Genomic DNA, 19,459 nt, shown 5'->3' with positions numbered 1-19,459 from the left:
TTCATATTCAAGTGTACAGCGCTGCGTACGTCTAGTAGCGCTATAGAAATGATAAATAGTAGTAGTAATAGTAGTACAACAAAATGAGGAAATGGTTTAAAAGAAGCTAAATGGGTCGGCCACAAAGGGAAGGACTTTAAATCAGGCATGGAGGTGGTTTAGAAATACCATCATGGAAGCCCAGACCAGATGTATTGCATGTATTAACAAAGGTGGAAAAAAGAGCAAATGACAGGAAATACTGTTAAAAGGTGACTTGAAAGAGGCTATTAGAGCCAAAAAAATATCCTTTAAAGAATGGAAAAAGGATCCAAATAAAGAAAATAAGTAGTAACACGCACTGGCAAGCTAGATGCAAAGCACTGATAAAGAAGGCTAAAAGAGAATATGATGAAAAACTTGCCTTGGAGACAAAAGCTCATAGTAATACCTTTTTCAGGTATATCAGAAGCAGAAAGCCTGTGAGGGAATTCATGGGACCGTTAGATCATGAAAGAGCAAAAGGGTCACTCAGGGAGGACAAGACCACTGCAGAGAGATTGAATGAATATAGTGGAATTAGAAAAGATTCAAAGAAGAGCAATCAAAATGATAAAGGGGATGGAACTCCTTCCATATGAGGAAAGGCTAAAGAGGTTAGGCCTCTTTAGCTTGGAAAAGAGATGGCTGAGGGGGGATACGATTGAAAACTGCTCTCACACAATCCAACTAAAGAATGAGCAGCACTTCACTGTAAGTGTACTTTTAAGCTGGACTGAAGAAAAGTGCTCCTATGGATGTGTTTTGGATGGAATCAGAACACACACAGCTTATTGAGGTGTACATTCAGGTGTATTCTGAGTGGAGTGGAACGGGTAAAAGTGAATCGATTTTTCACTCTTTCAGAAAGTACAAAGACTAGGGAACACTCAATGAAATTATATGGAAACACTTAAAATAAATAGCAAATAGTTTTTCACTCAAATAATAGTTAAGCTCTAGAACTCGTTGCTGGTTAGCGTATCTGGGTTTAAAAAAGGTTTGGACAATTTCCATAGTCTGTTGTTATTAAGATGGACATGGGGGAAGCCACTGCTTGCCCTGGGATTGGTAGCTTGGAATGTTGCTACTAATTGGGTTTTTGCCAGGTACTTGTGACCTGGATTGGCCACTGTTGGAAGCAGGATGCTGGGCTAGATGGACAATTGGTCTGACCCAGTATGGCTATTCTTATGTTCTTATGTAAAGGAAAGATTTTCAAAGGGAGGCCCTATATAAATGACATAGAAACATACGTAAGTGTATGCACTCTCTCAGGCAGTGTCCCCACCTCCACACAATCATGCAGAGTTCTTGCATTTGCTGCCTGATCTTTTCTTCAGACTGCAGCACATCCTTCACACTTTTGCCCATTTTCTTAAATTCCTACTCTCTTTCAACAATTCTGTTCCCTCACAATACTGTTTCCACAGCTCTCTCCAAAACCCGGTGCAGAGATCAGCCTCTATCTACTCCAAACCTTGCAGCTCAGCCCACCTTCCTATGACTAGAAGCCTTCCTCATTACAATCTCTGCACTAGAAGGAGGGAGGACTGGAGAGCTATAAAAGACTAAAACTATGAAAATATTCAAACAATTTAACCATCATTCTGACTTTGGGCCAAGTAATTTACAAATTTGTAGAATCCTAAAAAAAAATCCAGACAGTTGGCAATCCAAGGCTCCTGAATACTGTGCACATCTGATAGGGCTCCCCTAAACTTTTGGGCCCAAGGAACATGCCTAGTTTGCCTATGCCTTAATCCGGCTCTGTTTACAAGGGTGATAAATTAAAAGGCAGTATTATATCAAATCTATTTATTAGAATTTATTTACTGCCTTTTTGAAGAAATTCATTCAAAGCAGAAGTACAACTAACGTTTTGTGGCTACAAAATGATCTCAAATAAAGTAATTGATGAGAAGGAACAAAAAAAAAAAGTATCTGTTTATATCTAGCTCTCTATATATATATCTATCTAGATATCAAGGAGAAACATTTTATTCATTTCAACTGACATGTAATCATATTCATGAATAATAAATACCATTTTACCTGGAGATTCCTTCTCCCCATTATCCAGTTTTGCTCGGTTTGGTGGAGATAGTCCTGTTGTGCATTTCTCTGGTGTATTTTCGGGACTTGATTCCAAATGCAACCTAAATGTCTAAAAGTATTATTATTATTCTTCATAGTAAATCGGGACTGTTCTCTTTTCACCACACATGACATCAGGGGGTCTGCAGGCCAAACATTTTCACTTTTAGTTTCCTGTGTTGCTTACGGGATTTCTACGGGGGGGTTGTTTTTTTTTGTTTTTTTTTTCGGGGGGGGGGGGGGGGGGAGGGGTGGTATAACAACACTGTGCTACTGAACAATACAATGCAGTATTGATGAGACAAAGAATATACCTAAAGGTTTTTGGAAGGCTTTTCCTGTCATTTCAGCTTAAAAATGGCATATCTTTTCAAACAAATGCATATCCCTACATTACATATGGGTAGGTGATACTTACCCAGTTTTGGCAGACAAAATTTCATGATTATTTTCAAAGGCATTTACGCATCTATATTGGTTATCTGAAAACTGCTCTCACACAATCCAACTAAAGAATGAGCAGCACTTCACTATAAGTGTACTTTTAAACTGGACTGAAGAAAAGTGCTCCTATGGATGTGTTTTGGATGGAATCAGAACACACACAGCTTATACTTTCAAATCTGTACATATTAGCCACAAAAAAATGTACCTGCACAAAAAAGCAGGTGCAAAAGTCCATGGGTACGTTGCACTTTGGCAGACAGTTTGAAGAAAAACTCATAATTCCATTTTTTTTTTTTTTGGCAGAGCATGGTCTCGTTTCATCTTATCAAAGAAAACATGATTTGATGAGAAGTTTTTTTTTTTTTTTTTTAAATCATCCTACAGCTATTGCCCAGTGGTAATATTCCAGGTTATCCACAAGTATAAAAAAAAACCTGACCATCATGATCATGGACAAATTTTCTCCCCCTCCCCAGAATATCATCAGGCCAGCTCAAAATGCAAATCCATACTGAGGAATGCTTACTATATGACTATTCTACATATCCAACTGGACAGTGAGCCCAAAAAACTGGTGTGCTACAAACACACTATTTCAGAATTCTGAACATCAGCAGGACTCAGTGTTAGAACAATGGTTTCAACCCTCACCCGTAATTCTATAACTGTGTGCTTGTATATACTGATGCCCAGAGTGCACCTGATTAGTGCCTAGTTTCCTTTATCAGATACTAGAGTAAAAGGTTGTATGTATATAAGGAAAAACTTGAGGAAGGCTCATCTGCCCCATTTATGTTGCAAGTAGAGGTAGCGGGTAGACCGGGTCCAGGCCCTACTGGATTCAGGAGACATCAGCCCATGATGTCCAAATTCTTAAGGGATATATAGGTTCAGTTAGAATCAAATGCATCCATGGAGCCACCACACCCTATCCACTGTACTGGGTTAACCTGGTCTATAAAAGGACACAAACACAAAGTACAAATGGCTATTCTACCCCAAACGCCGTACCCCCCTGATTTTAAGCAGGGATTGGAGTTATTTTCCAGCAGGCTTACAACAGGAAATCAGAAAGGGAGAAGGCCTGGTCCTCACACAAACCCAGAGCCAGAAAGAAAGACTGATGAAACAGATCCATTGGGAGACCTTTTTCTTTTTGAAGGGGATGTCATAGGGACTCTTTATCGACCCCAGGAAAAGTAGGGAAGAAAAGAAAGAGGAAAGATATAACAGGGCACTCAACTATGCCCAGGTCATTCAGGAAAAGGACATGCCCTGGATTCCTGAAGAGGTAGTGAACAAATTCCCCACTTTTGGGCAACAGCAGAGAGGAGACCCCGTTTTAAAAAAAGCCTTTGAACAAGTAAATCCACAGCTGACAGAATTGCCCCCTCCCCCCGACTAAATTAAAAGAGGAACAGTTGGACAGGATTGCCCAACAACCACAGGAGGTACGCCTAAGACAACAGCTAGTGGTGCCTAGAACCTTTCGGCAAACAGTTATTCGTTTAAGCTCATGATCATCCCTTATCGGGACATAAGTGCACCAATAATACTATAGATCAGATCCTAGAACACTTCTATTAGCCAGGAATCTACAAAGAAGTTAAAAGATAAGAGTCGTGTCCTCAGTGTCAGAAGGTCACCCTTAAGTTCCTAGAGAAGGCTCCGTTACAGCCTATGCCCATTATAGGGGAACCCATGACGAGATTAGGGATGGATATTGTGGGTCCCCTGGAGCGCAGTAAACGGGGGTTTATGTATATCTTAGTAGTGGTGGACTATGCAACCAGGTTTCCCTGGGCAAATCTGTTAAGAAATATAGCTGCCTCCACTATAAACCTGGAAATTAGTGAAATTATTTTGTGAAGTCGGGTTCCAGAGAGAAGTACTTAGCCAATTTTAGATCTGAGACACTTAGGCAGTTGTGGAAAACCTTTAACATTCGCTGCATTTACACATCAGCCTACCATCCCCAAAACAACAGGTTGGTGGAGCGGTTCAATCAGACCCTAAAGATGAGAAAAGGACTGGAAGGGGTCTGGGCGGACTGGGATCAATTGGTGCCTTTTGCGCTGTATGCTTATAGGGAGATTACCCAGGCATCTTTATGGGTATCGCCTTTCGAGCTCTTGTATGGAAGGTTACCTCGGGGCTTTTGGATATTGTGAGGAAGCAGTGGACAGGAATTGGAGGAGAACCCCAGGAACCACTCACCTATCTTACCCACTTGAAAAGAAGATTAGGTAGGGTAACCGAAGTGGCTCATATTCGCCTGTCAAGGTGTCAAAGAACAGCAAAAAGCTTTGTATGATGTTGGCACAAAGACACGCAATTTTCAGCCGGGCGATCAAGTATTAAAACAGGTTCTTACCACCACAACCCCGCCCCCCCATAAATGCATCGCCCAATGGTGAGGACCAGGACAAAGGCAGTTAGGGCCCTTAGGCTAGGAGGTGAGGAATGAAGGGGGCATACAACAGTCATATGTGAATATCTTGAAACCTTGGAAAAAGAGAGAAAGTGCGGTGGCAGAAATTGGGGAAAAGGAGGAGGGGGATTTAGGCCCACAACTGGATGATTTGCAGGAAGTAGAGAGCCCCCAAATAAATCCCGATTTAACCCTTAAGCAAAAGAATGAGGTAAATAAGGTAGTAAAGGAGTCTGAGGATGTATTATCGTCCCTGCCAGGGAAAACCCAGGTTGTTTTACATGAGATAGTGACTATCAATGGGAAAGCAGTAAGACAGCACCCCTACCGGTTACCGGAGAGTAAGCGGCAAGAAGTCATAAGGCAGGTACAAGAAATGAAACCGATTGGGTTACTGAGGAATCCCAAAGCCCGTGGAGTAACCCTATTGTCCTTGTACCCAAACCAGATGGGACAACACTTCTGTATTGACTTTAGGCAGGTTAATGCCATATCTCAGTTTGATGCGTACCCTATGCCCTGGGTAGAGGAGCTCCTAGAAAGGTTAGGACCAGCCCAATACTTGCCTACTTTACATGTGACTAAAGGGTATTGGCAAATCCTTTGACACCCGAGTCGCAACCCAAAACAGCATTCAGCATGTCAATAGGCCTTTTTCAGTTCAAATGTATGCCATTTGGACTAAATGGAGTGGCTGCTTGCTGTCAACACCTGGCCGATACCCTCCTGAGGAAACACCAAGAATACCCCTAACATACATGGATGATATTGTAATCTTTAGCCAGGGCTGGGAAACCCATTTACCCAAGGTAGGGGCAGTATTAGAAACCCTCAGAAGAGCTGGTGTCAAAAGGATTACATCATATTATATCTGTTATTTGAATTTCAGTGCTGTTAAATATGTACATTTTTGATCCTGTTTCTTGGTAGTCCTATTATTAGGTCTGAATTTGCTGCTTTCAAGTTTTCCTCTTTCATCCTGTGTCTTTACTTGTTCATTTTACTATTGTTATGCTGTTAACAAAATTGTAACTTTTATTTTAAACTGTACCTGCTGTACACCGCCTTGAGTGAATCTCTTCATAAAGGCAGTTAATAAATCACAATAAATAACGAAAAAAAAAAAGGGCACTCTCCCATGTTGAAGCCAAACGTGCTCCAGCAACATGGGTATCACAAAATCCCTTTTTTTATATACATTAGAAATCTGATCCAAGAACGTTGATTGATAATCTATAAGAATCCCTAAATATTTAAATGACTCAACCAGTACCACAGGATGGCCTAATAGAATTGGAATAACATTTGAAAGATTTGACAGGTACATAGCTCTGAGAAACATTCTGTATGAAATTACCTACAGTTTGACAGCTTCCCTGCACAGGCGGTATGATCCTGCCTTTGTACACACTATACATGGCCATCTGGTTGTCTGATCTAGGATAACCTTGTTGGACAGGCAACCTCTGCAAGCCCTTAGATCCATATTTCCTTTAGCCCTAAAAGTTTATGTGAAGCTGTTACTGAACAGATTACAAACCCTGGGGATGAAACCCATCCACATGAGTTCCCCCAGTCCAATTTGGAAACATCCGTCATTAAAGATGCTTGAATTTGAACAATTTTGGAAAAGTACTCCTTTTGCCAGATTGAAATGATCTATCCACTAGGACAGCAAGTCCTGCAAAAGATCGGTGACAGATACTATGTCTCAAAGGTTCCACATGGACCACTGTATGGGTAAGGTTCACTGGGTTCAAAAGAAGACATTACCTGAGGGGTTATGTAAACTGAGAACACCATGTCACCCAGCACATCCTCAACATTTGACCAGCTTATACTTGCTGCATATCTTCCACAATGGATACAAACATTGTGATCCTTTGTTGTGGAAGAAGACCAGTTGCCCGAGTAATGTCTAGCAAGGCTCCCATGAACTCCAATTGCTATACTGAGCTTAAATGAGACTTGGGCTGCCATAACGGCTAGGCATTTTGTAAAGATATGATGAGCTGATGCAAGAGCAAACAGTGGAATATAATACCAGTAGTGATGTTTTCCTATGACTTGAAGGTATAGGAGAAAGTGCACATCTTGAACAAGTTTCTTGACACATTTTTTACATCATTTTTTAATATTCAATTCACGCTTTCTGGTTCATTTTACATTTTTTACTTTTCAATTTGTTACTCTTCCTGGTCCCTCCCTCTTATCTACCCCTTCCTTTCCTCCCCGTTTTTCTTCCCCTTTACCCCATTCATTTCTTTTCTCTCTTTCCTTCCCCCTCCCCTCGTTCCTTTCCCCTGCTCCCCTCCCCCCTTTTTTTCTCTTTTCTCCTCTTTTCTTTTTTCCTCCTTCCTCTTTTCTTCCTTCTTTCCTCTTGGCATTGACTTGCATTCACCATTATATCCCATTTTTTTTAATAATCCCTTCTGGATTACAATTCATTTTGTTTTGATTAATCTTTTATTTTTTTATTTTGTATTCATTTTCAATTTTTTATTTTCCATCCATTATGATTATTTTTCTAATATTTTCTCTTTTTTGTTTATTTATTGTTTGTTACTTTTTATTTTATTTTCACTAATAAATTTCCAGCTCCCATACATGGATTAGAAATGATACCCACTTTTACGTTTTATTACCATTAGTTTAATATGCATCTAGTGTTTTTCACCAGCATTTTCTATAATTAATTTTACCTCACATATTGAAATATGAGGTATCTTTGAGAGAAGGTATACAGCTACATATGATATGCATAGGATTAGAAAGAAAAAGAAACGTGTATAGGAATATATGAATGCACATATGTGTGCATATGTATATATACATATACAGAGAGAGAGATAACTGTTTATGTACCATACATAGAATACATATTTTTAACACATCGTGCAGATATAATCTCCATTTTTTATTCAATCATTAATGCTTTATTCATTTATTCATAAGGCACTGTACACATCATTCTTCAGTTTCAACGTACCATTCTATGGTTGACACAAGAATGTTTTAAGAACACACGTATAAATGTGGTATGGTTATGTATAGCAATTGATGTATACACATTGTTTATTTGCTTTTTAACTGATAAATATAAACAAATATATATAAAAAATATGTATATATATTTTTTGAGTATCATTTCATTTGATTAGTGTTTAGTTTGTTCTATTATTCATTATAAATTTCTTTAGTTTATTAAAGTTTTTGAATATATGTTTTTGTTTTATCTGTGATGACTGTACAGTCAATGTTTTTTTACTAATGTATACGTGTATATATGTATCTTGTAGACTCCTGATGCAGGCCTAACGGCCGAAACACAACGGTTGCGTCGCGTCTTTTTTTCATCAATAAACAAGTGTTTTTAACATCTATTTATCCAGGATTTGGTTTACCTTTGTCAAACATCCCACTTTCTCCTATACCTGTATTCTCCCGTGGGGCGTTCGAGTTCTCAGCTTGTTTGCGGACTTGTTTGAACACATTTTCCTATGACTTGAATGCATCTCAATATGGGTGTATAGAACATATCCAGTCCGCTTTTTGGAGAATTAGGGAGCCTAGGAAAATCATCCTGGACTTTTTTGTTGAGATACTTGTTCAGAGACTTTAGATCTAGGATGGGGCACAATCTCCCCCCCCCCCCCCCCCCCCCCTATTTTTTTTGTTGACAGGAAATACTTGGAATAAAATTTGTTTCTCTTTCACCAGCAGAACGGGTTTGACTACATTAACCTGCAAGTTTGAAAACCATCCTTCATCTTCTCTGGAAGGTTTTCTGCTGGCACCACCTTCAAAATAGCTATTCTGTTTTCTTCCAGTAGCATGTAGTCATTAGCAAGTTTGATTTACATGGTACCTGAGTTCCTCCATTGTTCTCAATCTCATTGCCAGCAAGCCTCCAGAAAATGTGGGGGAAGAATCAGAGTGCAATACTTAAGTCAGTGCTCTCCATTGTATGGGTCCCATGCAAGTGGTTACCCTAATCAGCCTTAACACTATGGAGAAAGAATGAAGTCAGCAAGTAGTGACAAAAAAAATCCAACCCAGGACAGCTGAAGGTGACATATCAGCATGAGGAGAGTAACCAGACTGTAGCACATCATTGTGATTTCAGATTAGTCAAATGTGTTACAACCACTGGTTTTCAACTGGTTCACCCAGTTTATGCCATTTAGATAATATGGATCCAACATGCCTCTCATTAACATAGCTTCCAGGGATACAAGGGAATGGCCTAATGGTTAGTGCAGGTTGCAGACCTGGAAAACCAGGTTCAATTCCCTCTGCAGCTCCATGTGACCCTGGACAAGTCATTTACCCTCCACTGCCCCAGGTACAATATAACACTAGATTGTGAGCCCATTAGGAACAGTACCAGTACCTGAAAAAGAAAAAAAACTGTAAACGACTTAGGTCTAGGGAGTATATAAGTATTGAAAATAATAATAAAACAAAAATAAGCAGCTCAACAGTAAAATTTGAACTGGCACTGTGGACAGAATTCTTTGATGCACCATCAATAATGAACAGTACACAAAGCATAGTTTTACTTTACACTTACATCTGATGGGAGGCAATGAGGGGCATTTTCGAAAGGGACGTCCAAGTTTTGATTTGGACGTCCTCGCAAAACGTCCTGATGCAGGGGTGGGGAACCCGTATTTTCGAAACAAGATGGACGTCCATCTTTCGTTTCGATAATACGGTCAGGGACGTCCAAATCCTGAAATTTGGTCGTCCCTAGACATGGACAGTTCTGATTTTCAGCGATTTTCGAAACCAAGGATGTCCATCTCAGAAATGACCAAATGCAAGCCATTTGGTCGTGGGAGGAGCCAGCATTTGTAGTGCACTGGTCCCCCTGACATGCCAGGGAACCCTAGGGGGCACTGCAGTGGACTTCAGAAATTGCTCCCAGGTGCTGAGCCCCCCCAAAACCCACTACCCCCAACTGTATACCACTACAATAGCCCTTACGGGTGAAGGGGGGCACCTAGATGTGAGACCAGTGGGTTTCTGGTGGGTTTTGGAGGGCTCGTTGTTTCCTCCACAAACGTAACAGGTGGGGGGGGGGGGGTATGGGCCTGGGTCCACCTGCCTGAAGTGCACTGCACCCACTAAAACTGCTCCAGGGACCTACATACTGCTGTGATGGACTTGAGTATGACATCTGAGGCTGGCAATCAATATTTTTAAAGATACTTTTTGAAGGTGGGAGGGGGTTAGTGACCACTGGGGGAGTAAAGAGGTCATCTCCAATTCCCTCCGGTGGTCACCTGGTCATTTCAGGCACCTTTTTGTGCCTTGGTCGTAAGAAAAACACAACCAGGTGAAAACGTCCAAGTGTTCGTCAGGGACGTCCTTTTTTTCGATTATGGGTGAAGGACATCCAAGTGTTAGGCACGCCCAAGTTCCGCCTTCACTACACTTCCAACACGCCCCCTTGAACTTTGACCGTCCCTGTGACGGAAAGCAGTTGGGGACGTCCAAAATCAGCTTTCAATTATACCGATTTGGACGTTTCTGTGAGAAGGACGTCCATCTTCCAATTTGTGTCGAAAGATGGGCATCCTACTCTTTTGAAAATGAGCCCAAATGTCACCTTGATATCCTAACCACATTGTAGCAGCAAATGTGCTCATTTAGGGGTCTTTTTACCAAGCCGTGCTAAAGAGTGGCTGGCGCTGTTGTCGACATATGGGTTTTCTGCACCCTGCGGCCACTTTTAGCTTGGCGGTAAAATAGCCGCCTTTCCATATTTTTTTGTAATGACCACACGCTATTTTCCCCAATTAGCATGTGGCCATTACTACAGGAGCCCTTAATGCCCCCTATTTAGTAGGTGGTAAGGGCTCCTGCACTAAATGGGCAGCATGCAGTAGTGAACCCGCTCTACCTGATTAGGGCAGGGCATGCCTCATGCATCGAAAAGTAAATAATTTTTAGTGTGAAAGTAGCATGTGCTGATGGCCAAACTATCTCTGGACGCCTCAGCAAGTCCCGTGGCAGTGCTCTTTCACCGCATGGTAGGCAAACACTGGTGCCTACCGTGGCTTTGTAAAAGGGCCCCTTAATGATAAGAGATTCGTAACACATAACTGACACTATATCATACTATCATACTATCACTTGTTGTTAAAATTACAAAACAAAAGGTTTGCTGGTTTTTCACCTCATCTATGCAACTTTAGCTCTCTTTGCTAGCCAAAATTAGAAAGGTGAGGCTCCAATGGGATGGAAAAGACAAAGTATCACTGAGAAAATGTAAAATACTGAAATTATTTCTGCTTTTCACCAGGATCAGTAGATTATATAACCATATTTTTCCTATTTACTAGGAATGTGCATTCGTTTGAAATGACATAAGAAATGTTAATGACATATCCCATGTTGATTCATATCACTGGAAAATGAAAACGAGCAGAACAAAAAATGTTTTCATGCACTATAAACAGTACACACTATTCACAGAAAAGCCCGCATATGCATTTTTAGCGACCGCACAATATTGAGAAAAGTGTGCACGTTATTTTGCAAGACAACAAAAAAAAAACCAAACACTCCCGGTAATAACAGGAAATGAAAATTTTCTGGCTGTAGACCCCCTACTATTTACTGTATTTGAATGCTGTCCCTATAGGTAAGCATGCAGGTTTGTTTATGCACTGTGCCACAGAGCAGCCCTTCCATGTCTGCAGCTAGAAGTAATCTAGGACATCCACCACTGAAACTGAACCCTTTGTCTTGCTCTTTAATTTGTATGTTTTTCTTTTCTTTTTAGTTTTTGCTCTCTACAATCACTACTTACTTACTATTTTCTACTCTACGCTGTTCCTTGTCCACATTCCTCTCTCACTTTTCCCTCCAATTTACTGCACCCACTCTCCTTCTGGCTCTCTTCCTCTCTAAACCTGCTCCCTGTTCCACATATCCTCAACATTCAAAACACTGCAGGTTGTGGCAGTAGACTCCAGAGAGTGGCTCTTCCCTCTCTCAATGGACTAGCACAGTGCTTCCCAATCTGTGGGTCGTGACCGTAAATGGGATTGCAAAATCCACATTTGAGGCATACCCATGTCTCCTGTTAAGCACACTACAACTAAGACTATGCAGGTTCCATGGAATAATGGCCAACATTGCAACCAATGCTACAGCAGTGTCAGAAGCAGTGGATCTGAAAGATAAGCCTCTGTGTCACACGCTTTCTACAATTGTGAAAATGGGATTACAGCCAAAGAAAGTTTGATACGCATGGGTCTAGCAGCTGCAATAGTAGCACCATCCCCTTTCTGTAGCCTGACTAGTAGATTCCACTGGTCCACAGGGACCCCCCCCCCCCCCCCCCCCGATCCAGATACTGGTATGCATTCAGGTCACAGAGGCACTATCACCTCTTTGCAGCCCAGCAACCAAGACTTTCCTGCAGCGACACCTCCCATAGTCTACAATCTTGGCAGCTGGGACATGGCTGCAAGTGCCAAGAAAGGCATTTTAGTTGCTGATGGATTCTCCAGCCTTGCTCCTTGTGTTTAAAGAAATTTCTACAATATCCTTGTTCCTCAAACCTTTAAAGCTACAATATGTTTTTCAAAAGTTGTCCTGAATAGCTAAAGGCTCCTTTCTTGGCTTGGGCAATTGTCAATCACTGCCAGAAAAGCCCAGCTCAGTGCTTGTGTGTTTCCCAGCTCCAGCACTCAAGTTTCAGAACGGAAGAAGCCAGGCACACCGCAAGCCAATGACCACAAGCAGGCACCTGCAAAATCAACAGCTGTTACAATTTCACCTTATAACTATTTTAAAGTTGTGTACTAAGGCACAGTGATGTGAAAATGTTTTTGCATACCTTTGTTACGTTTATTCAGGTTCCCTTTATCTAATACTAGTAAAAAAGGCCCGTTTCTGGAACGAATGAAACGGGCGCTAGAAAGGTTTTCCTGGGAGTGTGTATGTTTTAGAGAGAGAGCCAGAGTGAATGTGCGGGTGTGTGACAGAGTGAGACTGTCTGTGTGACAGTGTGTGTGTGAGAATGAGTGTGTGTGACAGGGCCCCCTCCCCTGTTCCAAATGCCCCTCACCCCGTTCCCTCCCCTCCTTTTCCTCCTCCTTCCCACACTTTGGGTTCCTTAAGGCTTTCAAAAGTCTATGTACCCCCGTGGCCCTAACGCCCAGTATACGGATACCCCACCGCTTTCCTCCTCACCCCTCCCCCAAGATGTAATACTTTCACGTCCTTTTTTTTTTTTTTTTAAAGTGTCCTATCTACCCTGTGTACAAATGCCCGGCATTCAGATTGTGTTCCTCTCGTAAATTTTCATTTCTTTCATTCATTCAGAACTTGCCCCCCCCCTCCCCCCACCCTTGAACACTTTTGGTTCCTTCAGTCTTTTAAAACTGTCCTATGTACCCTGTGTGCTAATGGCCAGCATTGAGATTGTTTTCCTGTCCCAAATTTGCATGTCTTTCAGTCGTTCAGAACTCCCCCCCTCACCCCATTTAACACTTTCGGTTCCTTCAGTCTTTTAAAACTCTCCTATCAACCCTGTGTCCTAATGGCCAGCACTCAGATTGTTTTGCTTTGCCAAATTGTCTGTCACTGATGTCACTGAGGTCAGTGCGTGCCTGCCTAGCAGACCACTTCCGGCAGGCACGGTCCCAAGCACATCCTGTTGGAGGTGAGAATTATTATATAGGATAACATTTTGTTTAAAGATCAGAAACCAATCAGTGTGACATATGAATAATAAGGGAAAATCATGAGGGGAGCAAAAAGTTTTCCACATCACTCTACAAGCTGACCTTAACTGTCTCTTGAATTATGTTACAATTGGTCATCTTCAAAATCTTATCAAGTTAGTACTCAGGCAAATTAATACAAGACATAAACTGCACACAACAAATAAACACCATGAGTTACCTCATCTGGCATGGCCTCTAATTCATGTTCTGCATGCTCAGAAATCTGACCATTTTCAGTAGGCACTACTGGTCTGAATGTGCCTGGCCTCAACTCCGCAGCCCTTCCTATTTCCAAAGGCGTTTCATCCATTTTAATCTGATTAGGATTTCCACATTCCTTCTGTGGACCTGCCACTAGTGGCTGGCTGTTTTTCTTTGGACAATGAGATTCTGCACTATCGCACTGTGTTGCCAATGGGGCTTTAGTTCTTTTCAGCAACTCCAGATTGGGAAGTGCTGTAGGTTTTGTTACATGATTTCGATTCATGAGACTGGCTTTCTTCAGTTTAATTTTATTCCACTTGGAGTTCTTAGTGGTTGGACTTGTTTTCCCATTTATCTTACATTTCACAGGCAGTGCTTTTCTGCTAGGGAAAAAGCACTTTGATGGATTACTTTGACTTTGGTCACACAAAGTTAATTTCTGTGCTTCAGTCTCCTTGTGCTCTTGCTGTGGTTTTTCAGGTGTCTCCTCTTCCTTTCCTTCTTCAGCATTCGCTACCTCCTTGATCACTTCCACTGTATCAGACTCAATTTCTCCTGCTATTTCCTCACATAATTCAAGAATGCTTATTCGTTTGGCCTTGCTGTCATTCTCTGGTTCCTGGGCTGGTTTGATGTCAGGCTCCTGTAACTGTGGAAGTTTCGGTTTCAATTTGCTCTTCACCTTCTGGCACAAGGCTTGCTTCGAGCCTAGCTTTTGTCCTCCTTTCGCTTTCAATTTGCTCTTCACCTTCTGGCACAAGGCTTGCTTTGAGCCCAGCTTTTGTCCTCCTTTCGCTTTCACAGTTGTTGCTTGGACAGCAATAGCCTGCCCTTTAGGGTCCTTAACGGAAGAAGCTGGAGACACCTTCTGATCTCTTTCAATCTCTTGGTGAAGACTCTGTTCAGCAGAAATCTTTAATTGCTGTTGGTTAGTCTCAAGACTGCTGCGACTACTTAACTTACGGACAACTTTACCAGCTGCTTTTTCTTTTTGTGTCTTCCTTACACCTTTATTCTTGGTTTCTTTACAGTTTCTGGATACCTCTTGTTCCATTTTGCCCTTCTTGTTGTACTTTGTTCGTGATATAGCTAAATTACCTTTTTTCTGATTAAGTTGTCTACTCTTAACTTTCAGCACCTGTCCTTTCTTCACTGCAGTGTTTTGCTTTGCTTTTCCACTCTTCCGCTCATTACAGAGGGATTTTGAAGACACATCTAATGTTGCCTGCAGTCTCCGAGACCTCCTGCTATCCGACACTGGCTGTCTCTTATTGGGTCGAGGCTCAGGTGACTTCACCTTGTCCACTTGTGCTACATTATAAGATGTAGCAACAAGTGACCGTGAAGTCCTACAGCTATGCATCTCTTGTGTATCTCTTGGGCTTCCACGACAGGATTTCTGCAATGAAAGAGTGGTTTCTCGACCAGCTGGCTTTCTTGACATGTCCCCTTTAGGACTTTGCATATGTTTTCCTAAATCAGTTTTGTTACTTGTTCTAGTTTTAACTAGTGTCACAGGGATATTCCTTGAACTGTTTCGTGTGGCCTGCACGTCTAACTTTGTGGTCCTTGGAATAGTTTTATTTAACATTCTTACAGATTTCATTAAGGAAGATTTGGCACTCTGAACACTCAGGGTCTTAGCTGCACATTTTTTCTCAGCTGTGGATGGTCTCAATTGATGCTGAGCCTGACTTTTAAGTAAACTTGCTGCTACCTTCTTCTCAGATGTGTTTGTCTGCACACGTGTTGTGCTTGAAGAACTTTTTGTGACTTTGAGCACTTTATTATTTTGAGAAGATTTTGAAAGGTTGGCATGGCTTTTCTTGGAAACTGAGGATGCAGTTCTTGATGGGGATTTTAATGTGGTTCTCTTTATGGGGGCATTTTTTACAAACACTGTTTTCTTTGTTGGTGTTTTTGAGCTTAGCTGGGTCTGTTTTTGCACTGTTTTTTTCTGCCTGGAAGGCTGCACGGCTTTTTTTGTTCCTGTCCTATTTGGTTTGACAGAGGATTTAGGCTCTTTTTTCTTCTGCACTGTACCTACATTTTGTTTTGACTTATTTGCACTACGTTTTGCTGGAGGCACCTTCTTTTTCTTGCTTGTCGCAGCAGTCCATTTATTGCCTTTGTCCAGACGCCTCCGTTTTGCTGAATCTTCCACTAATGTCGTCTTCCTTTTCTGGGCTGCCATTTCTGTAAAATACAGAAGAGAATCAGAATTTTTCAACTTTGCTATGCTACTATTAGCATTGCATGCAGACTGTCTCGATAAGTACATAAGTTTACTCTGACTCTTCATTTTATACTGTACTGTGATTGCATTTGTATGTACATGCATTCCCCACAGCCAATCAATTCCTTGGCAGCTCACATCCATGAAGAACCAGTCTCCTTAATAGCTAAGCATACTTCTGGCTTCCTTGACAAGTTTCTCTAATTTTGGTTCTGCATTAAGACATTCTGTATTGTTTCTGTCATTGTAAAATTATGCCTTACCTGATAACCCATTCATCTGGACTGGTCTGGTACGACTAAAGGAAAGAAATTTATATCCATCCACCAGTGGATGGAAACAAAGAACAACATATAGTTCCAAGTACTTCACCCTTAAGGGCACTGTGCAGCTTGGAATATTCAGTATTTTGAACAGCCAAGCAGTGGTGCCAGAAGAAAGCAATTGGCCACAGTAACAAAGGCTGTCAATGAGGGAAAGGAGGCAAACTCAACTGACAAACGGGGGAAAAAAACTCCCTGAGCCAGGAGCCGTGAAACTCTGTAGTGCAATCTAGAAGAAGGAAATAAAAAGAAATAACAGTACCATGATAGGGAGGGTCTCTGAACTGGTCTGGTACAAATAAAGGAAAGAAAATTATCAGGTAAGACAATTTTACCTTCCTCGTCATCTAAACCAGACCAGACCAGTCTAGAAAAATGGAATGTAGCAAAGCAATGTTCCCTGTTGAGCGAGAACCTCAAAATACCCAGCATGCCCACAAGAAAAAAAGAATCATTATGGTGTAAAGGTGTAGGAAACAACCGGCATCCTTGACTAAACACTGTGCTAGCCGGCTGGGCTCTGCAAAGAAAGGACATGTCCGTGGGAACCAGCGGGAAATGCCACCGCGTCGAGAGACAGAAAGCCTCCCTGTGCCAACGCCCTAAGGTCAACATCTGATGATGACAAAAAGACACTACAATGCAGCCAAGTAATGGCTGGGCAAGGCCACACCAGAGACCACCACCCTGACAGGGTGCTGACAATGTGCAATAGTCCAACTCGGACCCCGTTCCAGAAGACAACAGGAAATCAAAAAAGATAGCAAGGTCCAAAGAATAAGCTGCCAACTAAGCTGGAGCACAACAGGAGGCACAGCACTGGGTTCGAGAAGTACCCAGGTGCACACTTCGAAGGTTCTGAGCCTAAGGGGAAGAAAGGGAAAACAGGACCCTGGGAAAAAAAAAACATACTGGCAGGCTGCAACCATCCAGAGCTCGTAGAATTTGTTTAGGAAAGGGAAACAAAGAGGCTTGCAATCCCTTAAGGACTGAAAGAAACCAGTAGCAGCACCCCATACAGGATGCAGCGAGAAGGACAGGCCAAAAACCTGAAGCATCACAGAACGGGGAAAAAAAAAACCTGTCTTGGGAGAACCAACTGGAACAGATTGGAAGAAGTCTTCCTGAGAATGGAAAAAGAAATCTCGTACCATGCCAGGGCAGAGCCTCACTGAAGAATAAAAAGAGGTGGAACTGAGCCATGCTAGAGCCGCTGAGCACAGAATGGGCAGAGAGAGAAACAGAAGCACACCTGTCATGGCTAGACAGAGGCCTAGGCCCTCAACAGAAATAGCCGAGCAGGTGTGAAAAGCTTAACCCTCTCCTAGGGAGGGCATCCCAGAGAGCTTCCATATCGTACTGCGTCCAGCCGCTCTGTACTGACAAGTGGAAAATGAAAAATCATAAGAAAATGTGCTGTACATGCAGTGAGAGAAACAAACTATGTCCAAAGATGGAGAAGTGCGCTAGATTCAAAGACCGAGTCATGGTCCACGGCAAGAAACAGAGACATGCTCTGTAAGCAGAGGAGAGGTTACAGTCGAAGCCAGAGACGCCCACTACACCTATAAATGGACATGTGCTCCCATCCAGAAATGTACAGATGGTCTTCCTGCAAAAGTTGGTCCATACCGTAGCCCAGTAGAGGGACCCATACTGTTCTGCCAGAAAAGAATCCTGCTGTATCTCCAGAGGAGAAGACATACTACACAGCCAGAGGTGGGGCTGTGCCGTACATCGACAGCCAGAGCTGTACTCTACATGAGAAGATAAAGTATGCTCCACATCAAAATATGAAGTAACACTCTACATTGAAAAAGGAACCGCAGTTATCGAAAGATGCGGCTGCATTCGGCAATGAAAAATTGAACAGCACTCAACATCACCTTAAAGTGATAGACGGGACTGAGCTCTACAATGAGAGATGGAGGAGAGTCTACTACACGGGAAGGGGCAGTGCCCTAACCCTAGAGACAGGACCATGGCTAGAGGTAGAGTGCAACTTCTCTGGCTCTAGAGATGGAGCCATGCTCTATATTCAGAGATGGAGTCGTACCATATATCCAGACATTCAGAGATGGAGCTGTGTTCCACAATTAGAGACTGGTTACACTCCGGGCTCCTCCGAAAGACACCCACAGCAACTGGTGCAAGCCAAAATGGCAGAAAAAAAGGAAAGGAAGAGCAGCCTAAGCAAAGGATCCATTCCCTAAACCAAATACTCCACTACACCAGCAAAAGACTGAGCACCACCTGTCACCTCAGGAAGGCAAGGTAGAGAGACCTGCGAGGGGCAGGCGCATCTCCACCGGAGTGAGCCGGACAACCTAGGCAGAGAAGAGCCTGACTGCACAGACAGGCTGGAACCGCTGGCCCACACCACAAAAAAAAAAAAACAGGCAGACCTGCGCAGGGGAAGCCCTTGCAGCAGGAATAGAAAGGCTGACACCTACAAAGGGGAACAGCATGAAAAACACAGCCCAGAGAAAGGAGTAACGTCCAGGCTAAGGACCGCTGCCGCAGGACGCCCCATGTGAGGGGGAAAAAAAGCAAGAGAGCGGCACAGAAGGCAGATAAGAAAGAACACAAAATGCAACCAGACCCTTCTGAGTAAAATCCTCCCGCACAACCGCAGCGGCAACCCAGCCGCCACAGGCGCTCCCCCCTCCCCCAAGAGAATGAACAGATACCACAGACCACAAGTAAAGAGGATTCCAACTCGGAGAAGCCCAGAGTGCATCATGAACGCAATTCCCAGACGCCAGTCCGAGTACGCCCCCAGAAAAGGAAAGAGCAGAAGCATCCAAAGTCACTCCCAGCTGGAAGCCCCTGAGAGGTAGAGGAAACAGAGACCTCGGCGGGACAAAGAGCTGTGGAAAAAAGGAAAGGGCAGCCAAAATAGCAGTGGACATGGCGAGAAGGGAAGGCCTGTTAAGAGCATGCTAGAGCCCTCCAA

General features: G+C 42.6%; 1 protein-coding gene across 3 annotated transcripts in view; it reads right to left on the bottom strand.

Annotated features, from left to right (window-relative positions):
- Positions 1 to 19,459, bottom strand: part of ESCO1 (establishment of sister chromatid cohesion N-acetyltransferase 1) — a 128,995-nt gene that overhangs the window by 87,908 nt on the left and 21,628 nt on the right. For 2 of the 3 annotated variants that reach the window (XM_030212847.1, XM_030212863.1), the window contains exons 2-3: positions 13,919 to 16,140; positions 2,074 to 2,185 (exon numbers count right to left, since the gene is read on the bottom strand). In XM_030212847.1, coding sequence (XP_030068707.1) covers positions 2,074 to 2,185; positions 13,919 to 16,138 — 2,332 coding nt within the window. In that variant the 5' untranslated portion in view covers positions 16,139 to 16,140. The remainder of the gene's footprint in view (positions 1 to 2,073; positions 2,186 to 13,918; positions 16,141 to 19,459) is intronic. The other variant, XM_030212854.1, reaches the window with a different exon arrangement.

Source organism: Microcaecilia unicolor, chromosome 1 (assembly GCF_901765095.1).
Source record: "Microcaecilia unicolor chromosome 1, aMicUni1.1, whole genome shotgun sequence".
In the NCBI taxonomy this organism is placed as follows: Eukaryota; Metazoa; Chordata; class Amphibia; order Gymnophiona; family Siphonopidae; genus Microcaecilia; species Microcaecilia unicolor.
This window is presented reverse-complemented; position numbering and strand designations above follow the sequence as displayed.